This window comes from Apostichopus japonicus, chromosome 13 (assembly GCF_037975245.1).
Source record: "Apostichopus japonicus isolate 1M-3 chromosome 13, ASM3797524v1, whole genome shotgun sequence".
NCBI lineage: Eukaryota > Metazoa > Echinodermata > Holothuroidea > Aspidochirotida > Stichopodidae > Apostichopus > Apostichopus japonicus.
In genome coordinates, this window is record NC_092573.1 from 22971082 (window position 1) to 22987963 (window position 16882).

At 37.8% G+C, this 16882-nt stretch overlaps 1 protein-coding gene and 1 long non-coding RNA gene across 3 annotated transcripts in view; one reads left to right on the top strand and one right to left on the bottom strand.

Annotated features, from left to right (window-relative positions):
• The window catches only part of LOC139978990 (small ribosomal subunit protein uS11m-like), a 53022-nt gene extending 36677 nt beyond the window's left edge, over positions 1-16345 (bottom strand). The window contains exon 1 of the mRNA XM_071989628.1: positions 16187-16345. Within this exon, the coding sequence (XP_071845729.1) occupies positions 16187-16205 (19 nt within the window). The 5' untranslated portion in view covers positions 16206-16345. The remainder of the gene's footprint in view (positions 1-16186) is intronic.
• The window catches only part of LOC139978991 (uncharacterized), a 23592-nt gene continuing 6710 nt past the window's right edge, over positions 1-16882 (top strand). The window contains exons 1-3 of one of the 2 annotated variants that reach the window (XR_011797069.1): positions 1-1250; positions 4159-4242; positions 8770-10349. This is a non-coding gene — a long non-coding RNA (uncharacterized lncRNA). Of the gene's footprint in view, positions 1251-4158; positions 4243-8769; positions 10350-16882 lie in introns of those variants that run through there. The other variant, XR_011797068.1, reaches the window with a different exon arrangement.

Genomic DNA, 16882 nt, shown 5'->3' on the forward strand with positions numbered 1-16882 from the left:
CTCCCACATACCCTATCCCTCCCACATACCTTTTGCCTCCCACATCCTCTCCTTCATCCTCACGCCCATAACCTTACTCTGATTAAATACACACCACACATGAGGATGAATGTAACTGCTAGTTGCTAATGAGTCTTAATCAGTGCTGTGTCTAGAATTTGATGACTGTCATTTCTAAACATGTATGCTAAAACTTGGAAGAGTTGGTTAGTACTGATGCACAACTCATGTCCAAACATTGAGGGGGAGGGGAAGGAGGAGGGGGCGGATTACGTAGATGATTAAAGGTGTCAGGGGGGCATTAAAATACTTGTTGACATTGGACAACCCAGTAACCATTATTGGACTTTCTAACATATTTTAAGGCCAACACTAAAAAAACCTTTAAATGACTGACGACCTGTAAATCCAGTCCAAACTGGATAAAAAGTAAACATTATTATGTGACATGAACCATGAATAACATACATGAATCAAACCAGTGAACTCAAATGGTCACAATCCCTGTGCTTTTTGACCAATTTCCTTCTCTTACTTTTCAAATCTGTTTGAAAAATAAACAACTTCCCGGTTTACCTTGGTTCATTTAAAAAAAAAGAAAAGATAATCTAGTTTGTTTGTACTGGGCTAATTGGTAATCTATCTACGTCAATAACCCTGGAAAAGTTTTCTTCAGTTGATGCTGACAGCCTCACTACATTTTCCCTGATCATATTCATCATCGGATCACATTCATGAATACTGACTGACTCTACAGACAGCTGTGAACCATTCAAGTCACATTTATTGCTTCGGCTTCTTTGTCTCTCATGTTTATTCATGGTGTCTTTGTCTGCCATGTTTATTCATGGTGTCTTTGTCCATGTTTATTCATGTTTCTTTGTCTCCACCATGTTTATTCATGTCTTTGAAGAACAAATACCAATATAGACACACTGTGAGTCACATGATTTTGAGCGCAGTCATAACAAGACTTTGTTTGGCAGCTGAAATCAAAATAAACATGACCTCTTGTGACCTCTCATTCTTTCCAAATCAGAAGCCAAAAAAAAATACCAAAAAAAAAACAACCCTTCACTAGGCTCACTCAACTTCTCTCTGGAGTCCTCTTTCCTTTGTGGAAATTGGCAGAGCAGCCCCATATTTAGTCGGTGAGTTAGCTGGCTGGCTCTAAGCTGATACTGCTGAGGGGGGGACGACACACAACAAAGTCCTGAACAAAGGAACATGACAAAGAAGTCCAGCAAACAGTAAGTGTTATTCTGGGTTTTTTGTTTCTCTATTAGATCTCCATAAAAAAATAAATCCATGGAACAAAGAAATATCAAATATGACTTGAAAACCTGGCCTTCTTTAGGTTTTACTTTTTTCTGAAATTTTGTACATGTGTTGTCCCATTTTCAATATTTTTTTTTTTTTTTTGAACTGAACTGCCAAGAACTTTGTTGTTGGGATGTCATGTTTGGAAAGATTCAATTTTTTTTTTTTTTAAAGAAATTCAGGTTTGATTTGATTCTTCCCTAGATAAGAAAACAGGTGAGGTAGGAGGGAACAAAGAGCAAATCGAGGATGTTGGATGGGGAAGGAAATTACATCCTTTCTTTGTACCCGTTCTTGTGCAATGTTTATTGCAACCGTCACAAACAACAAACCGGTGAAATTTCTACCCTTCCTAATAATATCTCTATAGTCTATTCTTGTAGCTTTCTTGTACAGTTACCGAAAAAATCACCCCCCCCCCTCACGGCCCCAATTACCCTACTCCCTTAACCGATTTTGCCACCATCACACCAGCTACAATTAACAATGAGAATCTTTCAACCCCTGTGCCATCTTTCTGCAGTTATTTCTACCACCTTTCTACTTATCTGCAAGCGGTGCTAAACCACTCTGTAATGAGGAATGCCTCTCCCCCAACCTCTTTAACCACCATCTAATCTTCACAGAGGCGAGCGAGGAAGGGGAGTACGACTACAAACACAGGACAGATTTATCTAGGTTTAACTGAAGTAAATATCACATCTTAAAATGATATATGTGTCAATTTACACCTGATTAATTTTCCATAATTTCCAATTTGTTCAAGCTTAGAAAACCTGCCAGGGCTGCACCTGACTTTTTTTGGTGAACTGCATTTTTATATTATTCAAAGTACAATGGTGTTAAAAGTTACATAATTTACTAAATCATGAAATAAAAAATTTCCACAATTTTGAGAATTCTGACATCCTTTTGAATTGGACATGATGTTAAATGCCAAAATGAGGAAGTGTCAGATGGGGGGGAGGGGGAAAATAATTTGTGTCGTATAGGCAAACAATTTTTCAAAATCGCAAAGCATCCACTCAACAGCTCCCTAAAGAAATGCTCGCAGGACAAAAAGAATCTGGTTGGGCATTTTTGTTTGACAAATAATCTTTCAAAAACAATCAATAGGTTGCAAGAAGTTGGCAACCAATTTGATGCATATTCCATACTTTAAGCAACTATTATATAATTGATATTATGATAATAATTAATTTTAAATTTTGTCACATTCGGTAGGGTGCATATGCTGCCTCACAAGCAAACTCCCAGACTTAACATATTGCAGCCACCTTTAAACAATATCCCCATTTTTTCCTCCTCCTATGCCCCCCCCCCCCCAAAAAAATACCTCAAACCTTCAGGATTTTGAATACATATCAAACTGTACAAAGTCTAAGTTTTAGAAGCATTGTGGTTTTAAAAAAAATTATGAACATGACTTCAAATTTGGGGGGAAAATGATAAAATATTGATTTTTATTTGATAAATACATTTTGAAAAGCTTAGTGAGGCACTGTTTAGTTATGTCAAAGTACACTACACAAACAGAAATCTATGTGGAAAAAGGTTTCTTGAGAACTCACCCACCCCCACCCGCACTTAACTAAGTCCTCAACTGAGGAGACTAAAGCAGGTTACAGGGTCAAAAGTAGTTTAGCTAGCTTAAAGGGGTGCCTTGGGCAATACAAATTGTTCCTACAGTTAACTGAGTCAACGAGAGCCCTAACCATGCGAAGGATGTGCTTCAATTTTACGGGACACAAGTATATGATTGTTCAATGTTGTGTGAATATTTGCACAGAGTTTGTTAATGTGTACAGTGAAGTGATACAGTCTATGTTTGTATACCTCCTAAAAATATTCTTCAACATTAATCATACTGTACACAAAGTGACCTCTTGAACAAACATCATTACCTACCTATCTCTATGTTGTTATTTACTTGCCAGCAAAAACATTTCACAGTTCATGGCGAAATACCAATATTAGCGACAATATTACTGACAATATTAGGTATTCAAGCTTTTGCCCCATACACACGTGTCTTCCACCCCCACCCCCCTTGTAACCTCCTGCCCTATCTACAACCTCTCCCCCCCCCCCACACAAGAATTCTAAAACAGTCACAGAATTGGCAGTTGTAATCCTGCCTCATCTGCCAAATTTAAAAAGTGTAAATTTTGGCTACTGTCCATTTCAAAATTGACTAACGAACCTTTTTTTTTCTGCGCAAGCAATGTTTTTTTTTTTTTAGTTTCTGCAACGGCCATTATTTTCACAAGGAAGCAAATGAAAAAAAGTTGGTATGACATGTTATGAAAATATTTCAAAATACTGACCAATTTTTCCATAAGTTGCTTTAAATTTGCCAAGTTTAACGCAATGATATTCGACTAAATGTACTGTGTAAAATCTTGGACATTATAAGTTTTGATCTTAATAATTGTACCTCTACCCATTTGTTCTGATTAAACTTTATGGACATGAACACATCTTGCATAGCTCAATCATTTCTAGGTAAATCAACTAGCATTGCATATAATAACACAAAAATTGAATTAAACAAAAAACATCACCAATTCCCAACTATTGCCAAAATTCCGGGTAAAAAATAACCAGTCAGCGATGTGGTTAGACCAACAAAGTAATTAGCCTCCTCTTCACTGCAACGGCTAATAATCACGACCAAAAAAAACTAGTCACACTCTGTTACGCTCTTCTACTATTTCATAAATGTAAACAATTTCACAGGAAAAACAAGTATTTCTGTCACCTCTGTTTCCCACCTTACTATAAAAATCCCATGTCAATTTCTGCCTCTTGTTTTCTCCCACACATCATGACATATAGGCAACTCGGTTTTCTGTCGATCGTGTTAAACTTGACCAAAACATTGCAGGCAGGAAGAACGGTGACATTGAGCATGTGACTAGTGTGAGTATATACGTACATCCGTCATTCAAGACTAATAAATATATTGATATTAAAAAAAAAAATTAAAAAAAAAAAAATTGCAAGTGCAAAGCGTCTACTGAAGCATTCAATTTTGAAAACATTTGTACAAATTCATTTAGCTCTCGTAAAATACAACTAGTAGCAAGATTAACTGTACGAGTGAGCAAACAAGACTTAATTGCAATAGACCAGAAATGAGTTGATTACCTTGAAAATACCCGGCAGGCTACCTCCACAAAACCACATCCAAACTTTTTATATCCAGAATTGCTTTTGTTAGAATGAAGCTTACTACTGTACTACTCTACACATCCCTCTCTAAAGCTCTCTTTCCTTGCCATACAGGCACTCACTCATTCAGTGCTGTGTCCTAGGCCTATCAGACTTATCTAGCCATACATCCCAAGCCTATGCATATCCAGTCCTCGACGACGACGTAGTCAACACATAGCAACCCCTAGTACTAGTGCATTATTACAGTTTCTGCCGCCCTGGATCACCCTGACCAATCAGGTTGCAGGGCGCTTAGCTACAATGCAGCACCAAGTTCATGAACAAAGCTGGCAATCATCCAAGAATCTTTACATGTCAATTCTTACAGCGTGGTAATAGTAGTAATTTACAAAAGGGTCAGTTGCCTTTGTAATATATATTTTTTTTTGAAAAATGACACACCATACAACTGGTGGTGCTGTTCAAAAAAAAGAAAAAAGAAAGACAAACACACTGGCAGTCAAATCTACAGCAACTTGGCATTTTATAAAACACAGAGGATCCTTTTCTTCATTTTCATTACTTTAGTAATTGAGTAATTTAGTAATGTCCGAGATTATATGTGAATTATCACACTACCAGCACCGAGAAAACTAGATGGCCAAATTTTTGGAGAATGTAACGGTGAGAGGGTTTTCAACTACATGAAATTTTCCTACAGTTGTGTTAACAACCTTCACCAAAGTCTTGCACCAAACGTTTACAAGTTCATTATAACATAAGTAAACATATAGCTGATTGCAAGAGATAACCCTTCATATTTATCATCACACAGCCTGGACAGCCAGGAAGCAAATATTTTCTTTCACAATTAATTAAAAGGTTGACTTTTCATATCCATTTTAAACTTCAACTCACATTTTCACACAATTCACTCAAGTCACCAACCAAGCAATGTTTTCTATGCAGTTTATATAATTTTTCCTTTTTTTCTTTTGGTTTTTTTTACCACAAGCACAAATTAACTATTAACCGGTAGAACTTAGCCCAAATAGTTAACAACAATAAATTCTCCAGCTCCAATTCTAAGTAGTACCTAGCCTAGTCTGGCATCTCTGCCTCCTAAAGTGTGGTAGGTTAGTCAAGGACATGTATTCTCAACAGATGGCCTAAATCCAGCTCAAGAAAGAATTCAATCCCATCACCTCCCCCTTCCCCCTCCCCTCCCCTTCCCCCCTCCCCTCCCCCCAAAAAGAAGAAAATGTAAGCACTAGAAGCCTAAGGCATGAGCACCAACACTGCACATTACTCAATGTAAGATGAAATTACAGTTTTGATCATGCGTTCAAGACATACATGTAAATCGACAACATTGAATCCGGATTTTAGATTTGTCTAGATCTACGTCATAAAACAAATACTGAAGCATTATTTGAAATGTTCAACTGTTAAAACAATGAAAGAAAATTTCTTGTGGCTTTCAATGTATCGATACTTCCTGCTGCAAGCTGTCGCCTTGTGTTGTTGGGTGTTACGTGTCATGTAATTACGGTACGTTTCATTAATGTTGTTTGGAAACATGCAGTCGCAGTCGTAATTACTGTTTCAGATGCAACGTAATTGCCTAGGACCGAGATTTATAAAGTTACGTTTTGCCTTTAAATAGGTAAAGGCATGATGTAGGGATTTCAAGTGTTCGACCCCCCCCCCCCCCCCGAACCTCCCATGCCCTCAATCCCTAGATTCCCAGCTGAAAACCTCACTGGGAAACAGATTCTCTTGACCTATTCAAAATAGGCTGCTGCAACAGTGAACAATGTGGAGCAGAGTCCTCAACGGTATTATTTCGGTTTGCAAATTAGGGAATGGCGCCTCATTCAACATAGCTGTACCTCCATCCTCCACCATCGCTGTACTGCAGTGATGATGAATCAGGCACCTGCATCTCCCTCGGTATTTCAGAAAGTGGTCAGACGATGAGGTACACACTGGTCCGTCTGATGGGGTGGTTAAAATAGCTTAAAGGGTGTGAACACTCGCGCACAAAGAAACGTCTCATGCCGGTAATCTGACCTAGTTATGAATGAGGTGTAACAGAAGACACCACCATCGATCCCAGAAAATACCCACAACACTGTGTACATAGCACAATGGACATATCAGGTCTAGATCAAAGATAACAAGGTATCACTTTTCATTACTGTCTGCATTTTGTAGCGACAAGAAGAAAACTTTACTTGCAAGCAACGGAAAGTTAACTTTTTCAGAGCGCGGCACACGGTTGGGGGCAAGTCTTCAATGCCTTTAAATGACAGTGCCCGGGAGCTGATATGGGTTGCGAAATCTACACCTAACCTATCTCCTAATTCTCTGAATACCCATTGAAATGAGAAGGCTCGATAACCCGGTGTTCAGCCGAGATCCGAGATCACATGGACATGGTTTCAGATGAGCTTCTGTTGGCTTCGGGACTAACCCACGGGATTCACTAACCTAAACTAAGCTACCTTAGTACCGCAAGTCACAGAAGTAGGTGTCGCACCTTTAAAATTTAATCTTCGTTAGAAGACTATCCAGGACTATCCAGTTGTAACTTTAATAATTTTATGAGGTAAAATTTGAGGTTTTCATCCTTATTTGAATACCACGCTTCATTGTTCAATGTTTATGAGGGTCGCATGCTTCCATAAACATAGATGTATTTTGTATTTTTGTATAATTTGTATGTCACGTATGTCATGTTGCTACGGGTTGGATTTTTTCATGTTGATTTCGCATGATGATGTAAGGATGCAACATACCTAACTCAACGAAAGTCTTTGAAACATACAAAAGATCGAGGAAAAGATTACCACGAAAGACCTGTAGGAGAAACAACTTCTTTCCTTTTTCAGACAGACAGACTTGCTTGGCTGTAGAAATCAAGGGACAATTTTAAAATGCTGGCATTGAGTCAAACTCCTATAGGCAGGAAACCATTCAATAACAATTGTTGCTATTTTTTTTATCAAACAATGACAAATTTAAGAAGAACAAAAAAATATATATAAATGATGTTTAAGTCACATTATAAGCTCCGACCAGGATATTTACAGTCATTTTCAATATATATAGATACCTTATAGATCTGTTAAAAAGTTGAAGTTAGGTTCTTTGATTAAAGTCCACCAAACGACCATGTGGGATCGTCTCTTCAGCGGAAGGCTGGGAGGTGGAAAGAGAAGGCAGGCCGCTGATGAGTAGTGCCAGGTCGCTAAGGGGTGCAGTGGCGGAGCGTCCATATAGTCAGGGGGGCGAATGCCCCCCCCCCCTGACGGACTCAATTGGACTGCTGGCGCCCTTTTCAGCTTTTTCCCACTTTTTACTTATTCGTGATTATTGACTTTTTTATTGCGCTCTCAACTACTGTACCTATTGACATTTGTCACATTTTGTTGGTGTAATTTTCTGTCAAAATGCTCTAACGGCTATTTATTCTTCGTTTATCTGCAAATTAGAAAGGCCCGGTAAAGGGTCATTTCCGGCGATCTAGGGAGTATCTTTACTCAAAAAATTCTGTACGCTCCGCGCCAACCTGTGGTGGCGCTCCGCTCCGCTAAGATAGTGTCAAAAGCGCCCCTACAGACCATTCTCGCCCCCTCTGACCAATACCCCTAGCTCCGCCACTGAAGGGGTGCACAGTGTTAATAAGATGACTAGTTCACTCTAGATACGGTAGAGGGAGAGTGCTCATGTTATGAGGAGATAGGTTAGCAACTCAGCAAAGTAAACACATGATAACAATAGTTGACTCTGACCTTTGACCTTAACAACAAGACATAGGTTTCTTGCATTACACACAGACAGACCGCCTGTACATACCTGGTATGAAATTCAGTTTAACGTTGAGTTAAACATGGAGTAGTCTGTCATGTCTTGTTTCTACAAGGGTTTTAGAAATTGAATACTAAAACCGGTTGTTGAAGCCCTCTAAGATGAGAACTCCAAACATGGTAAGCATGAAGTCCAATTTGGAGATATTTTACAAGGTTCAAGTTATTGCCCTTTCATTGAGCTCATATGGCCGTTGACCTATACAGAGAGTACGGTATGAAATTAAACCACCAAGACCTTTTTTACGTAACTTATGTTTACTAGCCATGCCATCACATACATAAATATAAACATACATACATACACATAATCCAGTTTATGTTGTAATAAACTAGAGCTGGATTTGGTCAGACACAGAAGTGATGGGATACAAAGACTCATTCCAAACCTAAACTGTAGCTTTCAAAATTACTCTTTCAGATTACAATAATCTTCCTCCAGGACGAATTCTGACAGATCTGGTCTGATAAGAGACGTTACTTTTCTGATGGATACCCTAAGTACATCTTGTCAATTCTCATCCATGGTCTAGATTTAAACAACAAAACACTGAGCTCTGACCTAGATATCAAACTAAAGCCATCGGACAAGGAAGGAATTAACTTGGGGATTTAAAGAAACAGTTCTCGAACGTCGTCGGAATTCTGGGACAGTTTTTAATGCCAAGATGTCCAAAGTTTCAGCCTCGGCTCTTTATTGTTTTAACAAGTTGTCAATCGTGCACAATATTATAAAACTCAACGATAATCCGATACAACAGAAAGATCGCAATTCATCAACCTAAGACACCCTTCAAGAATTGTTTTGTTGTTTTTTTTTTGGTAAATAAATATTTAAATAGCGAGTACTTGGTGAATATTTGAGTTCCTAACAATTTTGTTGCCAAGTTACCGTTCCAAATATTGATCACAACCCACTGTAAGCAAATTGTGGATTTTCTTAACTGTCATTTAATCTGACTTTTTCGTCACAACTTGAACTGAAAGGTAATTAATCAGTCTAGCAAGTAAAATATGTTGCACTGCGATTTCTGGATTGACCAAAACATAATTGCCCAGTTTGATGCTATTTGCGGAATCAGGTTAGAGAAATTGTATCAAATGTTGTAGCCCGGATTATGGGGGTGATCTCTTCCGGAATCTGGAATCTGTTTCTTTGACTGACGAAACATGATGAAACAAATCTTGGAGCCTTTCATCAAACATGTACTTATCTCCAACTAGCATATAAAATTCGAAAACAACCACCACAAGGATTATTGTACCTGTTTGATTATTAAATTACAATTTAATTTTCAGTTTCTCTGCAGTCTGTGACATGACTTTGTAAACTGTGAAAAATTCTGATGGATGAGGTGAAAGAGCACACTAAACAATTTTTCTGGCGCAGTAACAAGATCTCCCAGAAGCAAAGCTTTTCCAAGAATAGCTCAAACTAATTCAACGCAAAGTGTGAGGTCATCCATTATCGTCTCAAAACAAGAAAATAGGAGTTAAGACCTATGTAACATACCAACAACAACAAAAATGAGCTTATTTATGAAAATGTTTAAATCTGAATCACATATTATCCATAAATATGCCAATGTCACCCCCCCCCCCTCCCCACTAAGATCCATGAAAAATGATGACAGGGCTGTTCTTCAATGCCCAGAAAACCAACCACTCAGATTGGATGCCAAGTCAAAATAAACAGTAAGAAAAAAGTTATAAAATCAATCTTATTGATGCACTAGTTCTGTATTTCAAAATGTGTATAAATAAATGTTAGCTTATAAAGTAGAGCAGATTCTGGTAACACTCAAGATCAGGCCCCGGCATCCAACAAAAAGCCCATTTAAGCTCATGAACCAGGACACACTTTTTCAAACAGAGTAGCCCCTGGTCTTGGAAACCTTCATTTCACATAGTCTACAAATTGCTATATGAAGGAATTTTACAGCCAGTTTTTATGGGTTGCAACTTTCTTGAAGCAGACACTTGACAACTGTATGGCACAAACATTCTGCAAACGCTTGCCTCTTCCCCCCTCCCTCCCCTGCCTCCCCCCCAAAAAAACACCAACTATTGAACTATAAGATACATTCTCAGCAATGGGTTTTGAGTTTCAGGTGAAGGCCTTTACATTTAACTTTTTTCCAACTTCCATAACTGGTGCACACATAGTGAACACTGTAACATATAGTTTTCTATACTAAGTTTATAACAGACTCCTCTCTCATCATCCAAAGATCTTTCACAGGATTACTGTAGGATGGAAAATAATCCACAAAAGCAAAGCTCAATTTTCAGGATGAAAAGGTCACCGCAGGGTCGATCTATTGGAACATGCGGAAGAACATGGTAACTAGCTTTAATACTGGTATACTGCATATAAAGGAATAATACATACAAATGTTCTCAAGTTCTATCATCATACAAACGTAGAACGAACCAACCGCAAACTACAGTACCAAAAGCAACCTCTGTGTTATATATACATTCACTCCTCCGGAAATAGGGCCTTGTGAACCCCAACTGAACTTTAAAAAAAAAAACATAAAAATACACAATGACTAAAGCAGTATTTACACAGCGGGAAACATAACTAGGTCACCAAAAGAACACCGTTTTGCTCTCTTTCAAAATACTTTTACAGCTTGCCAACTTTCTCAAATATTTTAGTCTCCAATTTCTCACAACTCTAGCAATGTAAGTTGTAATCCATAATCCCTTGCGGGCGTTTCTCCCACATTTGTGGTCGCTTTAAAAGCATCCGTAAAAATAACTGCTGATTATTATTATTATTATAATGTAGCCAGTATTTTACTCAACTTTAAATAACCTAAACAATGATTGCAATGAAGATGAAACTACGAAACCCTCCTAGATTTTGACAGTACTACTCAAACGACGGGTACTAAGCAAGGTGCTAATATTGCCACGCTACTGGGATTCTAAGATTTTACGGAATTCATCACATTGTTACATGGGCTTTTAGTTTCCAACCAGACAACCTTGACAAAAGTCTAAATTGTGTAATTTGTGTCATAAATAAATAGTAGCCAGATTTCCTCCATAAGGGGACTCTTATACTTACATAAATATTGAACATTGCTCAATTTATTGTAAAGGTATAAAGGTATTAAAGGTCTTGGTTGAGAAACTTGGAAAATCAAATTCAATTTGCTCTTTTTTTTTTGGAGGGCCAATTTCAAAAAGATACAAAACTTTGCAAGAAGAGATGCAAAGTATTATACAGTCACTGTAAGATTCCTTCTCAAATTTGATCAGCCTATCAGAGCTCAAAGATTCAAAATTTAAACAATCATTTTACTTTGGTGATTATCACTGAATTTTCATTTCTGTTCCAAAACTTGTACAATTCGGATTGCAAAATGCATTTTAATCTGACAATGTAAAATGCAGTGATCAAGTATAATACTGTCTGTGCTGGATTCTTAAAATTCATGAACTTAAAAAAATGAAAAAGGATGAAGTTAAGGAGGGAAAATTGATAATGAAGAACCAACATAATTTACAAAGAGCGGATATTCGATACTTAAAGATATTAAAGTTAAATTAATACTTAAAGATAATGTGCATGACTTGTAAGGAGCTATAAATATTTATAACCAGAGACTTTACAGTGATGATTGTACAAGTCTCAACAGAAAATTTATACAATTAAAGTATGTTCCCAATGGACTTAGCTTTCACTGCTTGAAATGAATTCTAAATATGGGTACTGTGTGCATTAATAACTTTAGGTAATTCAAGTCAGGAATGCTCCTTTAAAGCAAAATTGGGGATGACATCATAAATACTGAAGGGTATCAAAAACAGTGGTGCCAAGAAAGAATTGCAAATGGAAAGGAGGTCAGGATTTATAATGTTGTTCAGTGTTGTTGAACAATGGATGCCGTGGGGTACGCTTGGCCCCACAAAAGGGTCTTTGTGGGGTCCAGCGATAAAGGGCCACAGAAGGGATCCAGAGGACAAAGTACTTGGAAGCTATTGATCTTTAGGACCTTTTTGAAGCATTTTCTGGACATTCCCAGGACCAAAATGGGAAAAAAAATTGGATAACATGTTGTCAATTCATCAGGCTTATTTGAAAATTGTTTGCACTGAAAGTTAACTGGGGGACCAGAGCTCTCCTTGTGGGGGATCCTGTACAGAATAAGGTTGATAAAAACACAATTGGATGAAATTTAAGGCTTTTATAACATATATTTCTGAGGTGCATTTTTTTATATCATATATTTCTGAGGTGCATTTTTTAATTATGCCATGCCAGATTGTAACAATCATACAAAGTATTTCAAAAGACAAATTTAAGGCTTTTATATTATATATATCTGAGGTGCATTTTTTTTTGGAGGGGGGGTGGGGGGTGAAGGATATGAGGAAGGAAGGAGGACCTTCAGGTTCTCCTACATGAGAATCAGCTTGAATGGCCCCAGGGCCACACCCCTTCCTCTTCAAAGTCCAGCATCTGCCCTTGCCATCATTCCAAAAAACACATTTCATTTTCTTCTTTTTAAACAACATTGTGTGGAATAGTCAAGTCAGATCAACATATCCTTTAATACTGCCGTACAGAGAACAAAATTCCCTTTTTGTTTTGAGCTGATTATAGGATTATATGGTCACCTATTAGTATGATATACTTCCTGTCAACCTTCACTTACCTCCCAAATTTAGCAAACCCACAATTAATATTTATCTACTGTACGTTATACCACTGGTCTGAGCTATTGCCCTTTCAAAGGAAGAGCAAAGAAAGTTTATTTTGACCTGCTACTTCCTCTGATATGGTAACGATGGCAAAAACGATTAACCAAAAGAATTATGGTAGAGTTGTATTGCACAAACTTTTGCACCGGTTGGTCGGTATTGATCAAACTAATTCAGGGCAGTAAAAAAGCAATAAGTGTTAAAACAAGTGACACTGAATACATAGCAAGAATTTTGAATTGATTTTTATAATCAATTTTTTCCAATTTTTTTTATATATATTTTTTTCATATTTATATCCCATAACAGAGTCAGTGTTCAATTAACTTGACTGGTCAACTGCATTTCAAAAGTAATGACAGAAAAGTTTAAACTTTTGTATAAATTCTATAATTTGGTCTTGAACATGGGAGTGTTAAAATGTGCCCGTGTTTGGTGAATTGTTGAGAACTGAAATGGGATTGTTAAGTACTTCCTGATAAACTTTGGTTTTTGTCAAAAACATGTAGAAATGGAGAAATAGGACACTCTGATACTGGGAGAAATTTAAAAAAAAAAAAAAAAATTGAAAGTAGGCACAGGTGTCTCTAACCTGAGAATGGTGGAGACAAAAAGGAAGAGGAAGTGGGTCACTGAGGGGGTAATGCTGAAATGAGATTACCAATTTTTGCACATGTATGTACTGTACATGGAAGATGGGAAAATGCATGTGGTGAGTGAGGGCTGGTAACAGAGCTTCCACCCGAAACTTACTGGTTTAGTTATTTACGAATGACGATACTTACCTGTCTCCTTAACCCAAATTACACCCATCTACCCTAGCTTATTAACTGGTAACAATCTTGCACTGCCCCCCCCAATGACCCCAGGGTCTAAGGTCACCCTCAAATCTACCATTCAACAGCCTTCCACGCATGTTTCTAATTTGGATTTCAAGAAATTTCGATTTCAGGCCTGGTTTTTCGTTCTTGTGGAGACAGGTAAGTGAGGAGTGAAGCAAATAAGCAAAGTACTAAGATCAATTGGAAACTTTATCTGAGTAATGTTTGGTACAGTACTTAACTTTTGCTAATTTGCAAAGGAATTTCCCAAAAAAAACTTTAGCAAAATATTCTATTCTTTAGCTAATATTCTAACTGGTCATGACGGTCAAGGCAAAGTCCACTAAATTATATTCAGTTTCATCGAGAGATTTGGAATTTTGTTTTATAAATAGATCTGTAACTTCCTTGTTCTTTAAAACCCTGAGAATCATGACTGTCCCTGTAAGACTCTTTGTCATTTATCTGTACATCTAAATTTTGCCTTATTTTGATAGCCATGTCTGGTTCAGGGTCATTCATTTTTTCATTTTGGGTTTGGGTTTTTGATCGACTGCAATGACTGGCTGTGCAATGTTGCAAAGTATAAAACCAACAAAGCGGCAATTTGTTTCATAATTTGACTAGCATTACGGGGGGGTTGGGGGGGTGAGGGGGAGTGCCACACTGGAGGGAAAGCGGAGGAAGTCTCCGGGAGCTTCAATTTCCAGAAAACAACACATGTCAGAAAGAGAAATTACTCTAAAATATCTCTGAAGTGTATCTAAAGGCCCTAGTGGTGTTCCAGGGTGCTTCAGCTGCAGTGTGGGTTTAGGAACTTCATAGCGAGTTAACAGACTTACTAACATGTATACAAGTGAGGATTTTAATTCCAAAGGCCGCGGGGTGAGGTCCCCGGAAGCTCTAGCATTTGCAGATATTTCTTGTTCTCTCGTAACGACTTCACACTGGGCACGAAGCAGGGAATAATTCAATTGACAAGTTTTGCATAGCAGTTTTGAGGGATCTGAATTTGGTCTCTCATAAAATACTATGGTTTCTGTGTACGACAATAGTGACACATCTTTGAACTTGAATCTAGCAATTTGACCATTTTGCATCGCATTTTGCGATGGGATAACGGATAAATTATTCACTACACTATTCATGTCAGAAAAAGAAAGTACTCTCAACATTCTTTGGACTGGATCTAGTGGAGAGGGGGGAGGCATGCAAGGGATCAACCCACAGCAATTTTAGATATTTTTTTTCTCTCACTAAGTGAAAGAGAGGAATTCAATTTTTCTGGTTGGATGGGAGCTACCAAAGACCAGTGGCTATGAAATACAATCCAGAGAAATTTACTCTGTCCAGCAAGAGGTCAGGCTTGAAGCCGGCCATCTGACTACAGTAAGTTGTAACCAGTGGTGAAATCCCTAAGGCTAAAATGTTTTGCATGGTATACATTGAGTTCTACCAATTAGTTTGGCAATGTTAAGTCAAGGTGACCATATTTTTTCCAGAAAATCTGGGGACATGTTATCGATGTTGACCTCCCACCCCCCCCCACCTCCTCCATGTTTGGTCAGTATCTATACTTTATACACCTTTAAGTCCCATTACTCATCACAACTCAATTCTTTTCATGATGTGAATTTTTAGAACGTATCATATTGTACTAGTAATATTTGAAGGTGCGTCAATTACGAAGGTGCATCAATTATGCAGCCTTTACTATACAGCTTAATAAGGTTTGTGCTGTCTCTACAAACAGCTCTGCTAAAATTTGAAGATATTTCTAGGACAGGACATAAAATCCTGAGACATTTCCCTGGACACATTTAACCTGGGGTATGTGAAATCCGAGGACTGCCACTGGAAATTGGGGTGTCTAGTAACCTAAGTTAAAGTTAGCTTGTGCCCAATATCTAACTCTCCTGAGGAATTTCTGTTGACTGTTCCTCGGCCTTGCACAGAGTACAAAGACTAGCCTAGTGTGCTGCGATAGGCCATACTTCAGTTTAGGCCATATGCAATAGGCCTAGGTATATGGGCCTACAGAAGGCTAGTTCTTGTTCAGCATGAACACATTGAACAGAAAACTGTAACCAGCCCTAATGGTATTGTCTAACTTCTGCTTATATAACATTTGTTGTTGTAATTCAATCACGTGTTCACCTTTCTATGTGGTACAAATGCTGGACTAGACCTACTGGGCCTAGTTCCGCGAGAAATATTTTTCCTCAGACATTACAAGGACGTGAGTGAAAACTACATCGTTCCATGCGTTGTAATTTATAGCATAATAATTATACTTACCTATCATTGCAGTGGTCATACTGCTCCTTTTGATTGAAAGCTTTTACCAGTATGTTGGCATCAAACTTTTAAACTAGTGAGACTGGATGTAATCTTGCCGGTATCGTACGCGCGGGTGTAATGGTGTAACAAGGCAACCATTGACTGACTAGTCTGCTGGTAGTGATAGGTAACACCTTGGTATTCAATCTGTTTTTACTTAGTGACCCCAATTTCCATCTTCATCATCTTGGCGCGACTCTCCAGTGGCACATGTTGTGGCCTAGTGAAAGAGTTTACGGGCAGGAAATACCCCAACCCTTTGCAATATTGTCTTGTATAAGACTTTTTTTTTAGATTAGTTGTAGCTTTTGAAGTATTGTAAACTTCCACCATTTTTTCCCCACAAATATCGCAATTTTTTCTTCTTTCAAAGTTTATCAAGGCTTTTCAAAAGCTTATCTTGCCCCAGTATTTATGGGGTTCATATTCCGATGAAAGACAATGTAACACCTACAAGGATCACAATGGGTTTTATGTGATGTCATCATGCTGTCAGGAAATATTTTGATTGATTAGCCCTTCAAATGTGATGCTTTTGGAATAATTGCTTTGCTCTAAATGTTTGCTGTGAATATTCTCTTCATTAAGTATTTCATCACTCTGCAACTTTTATGGAATAAAATTATTTTCCTCAGTGGGTGATTTGTAAAAAAA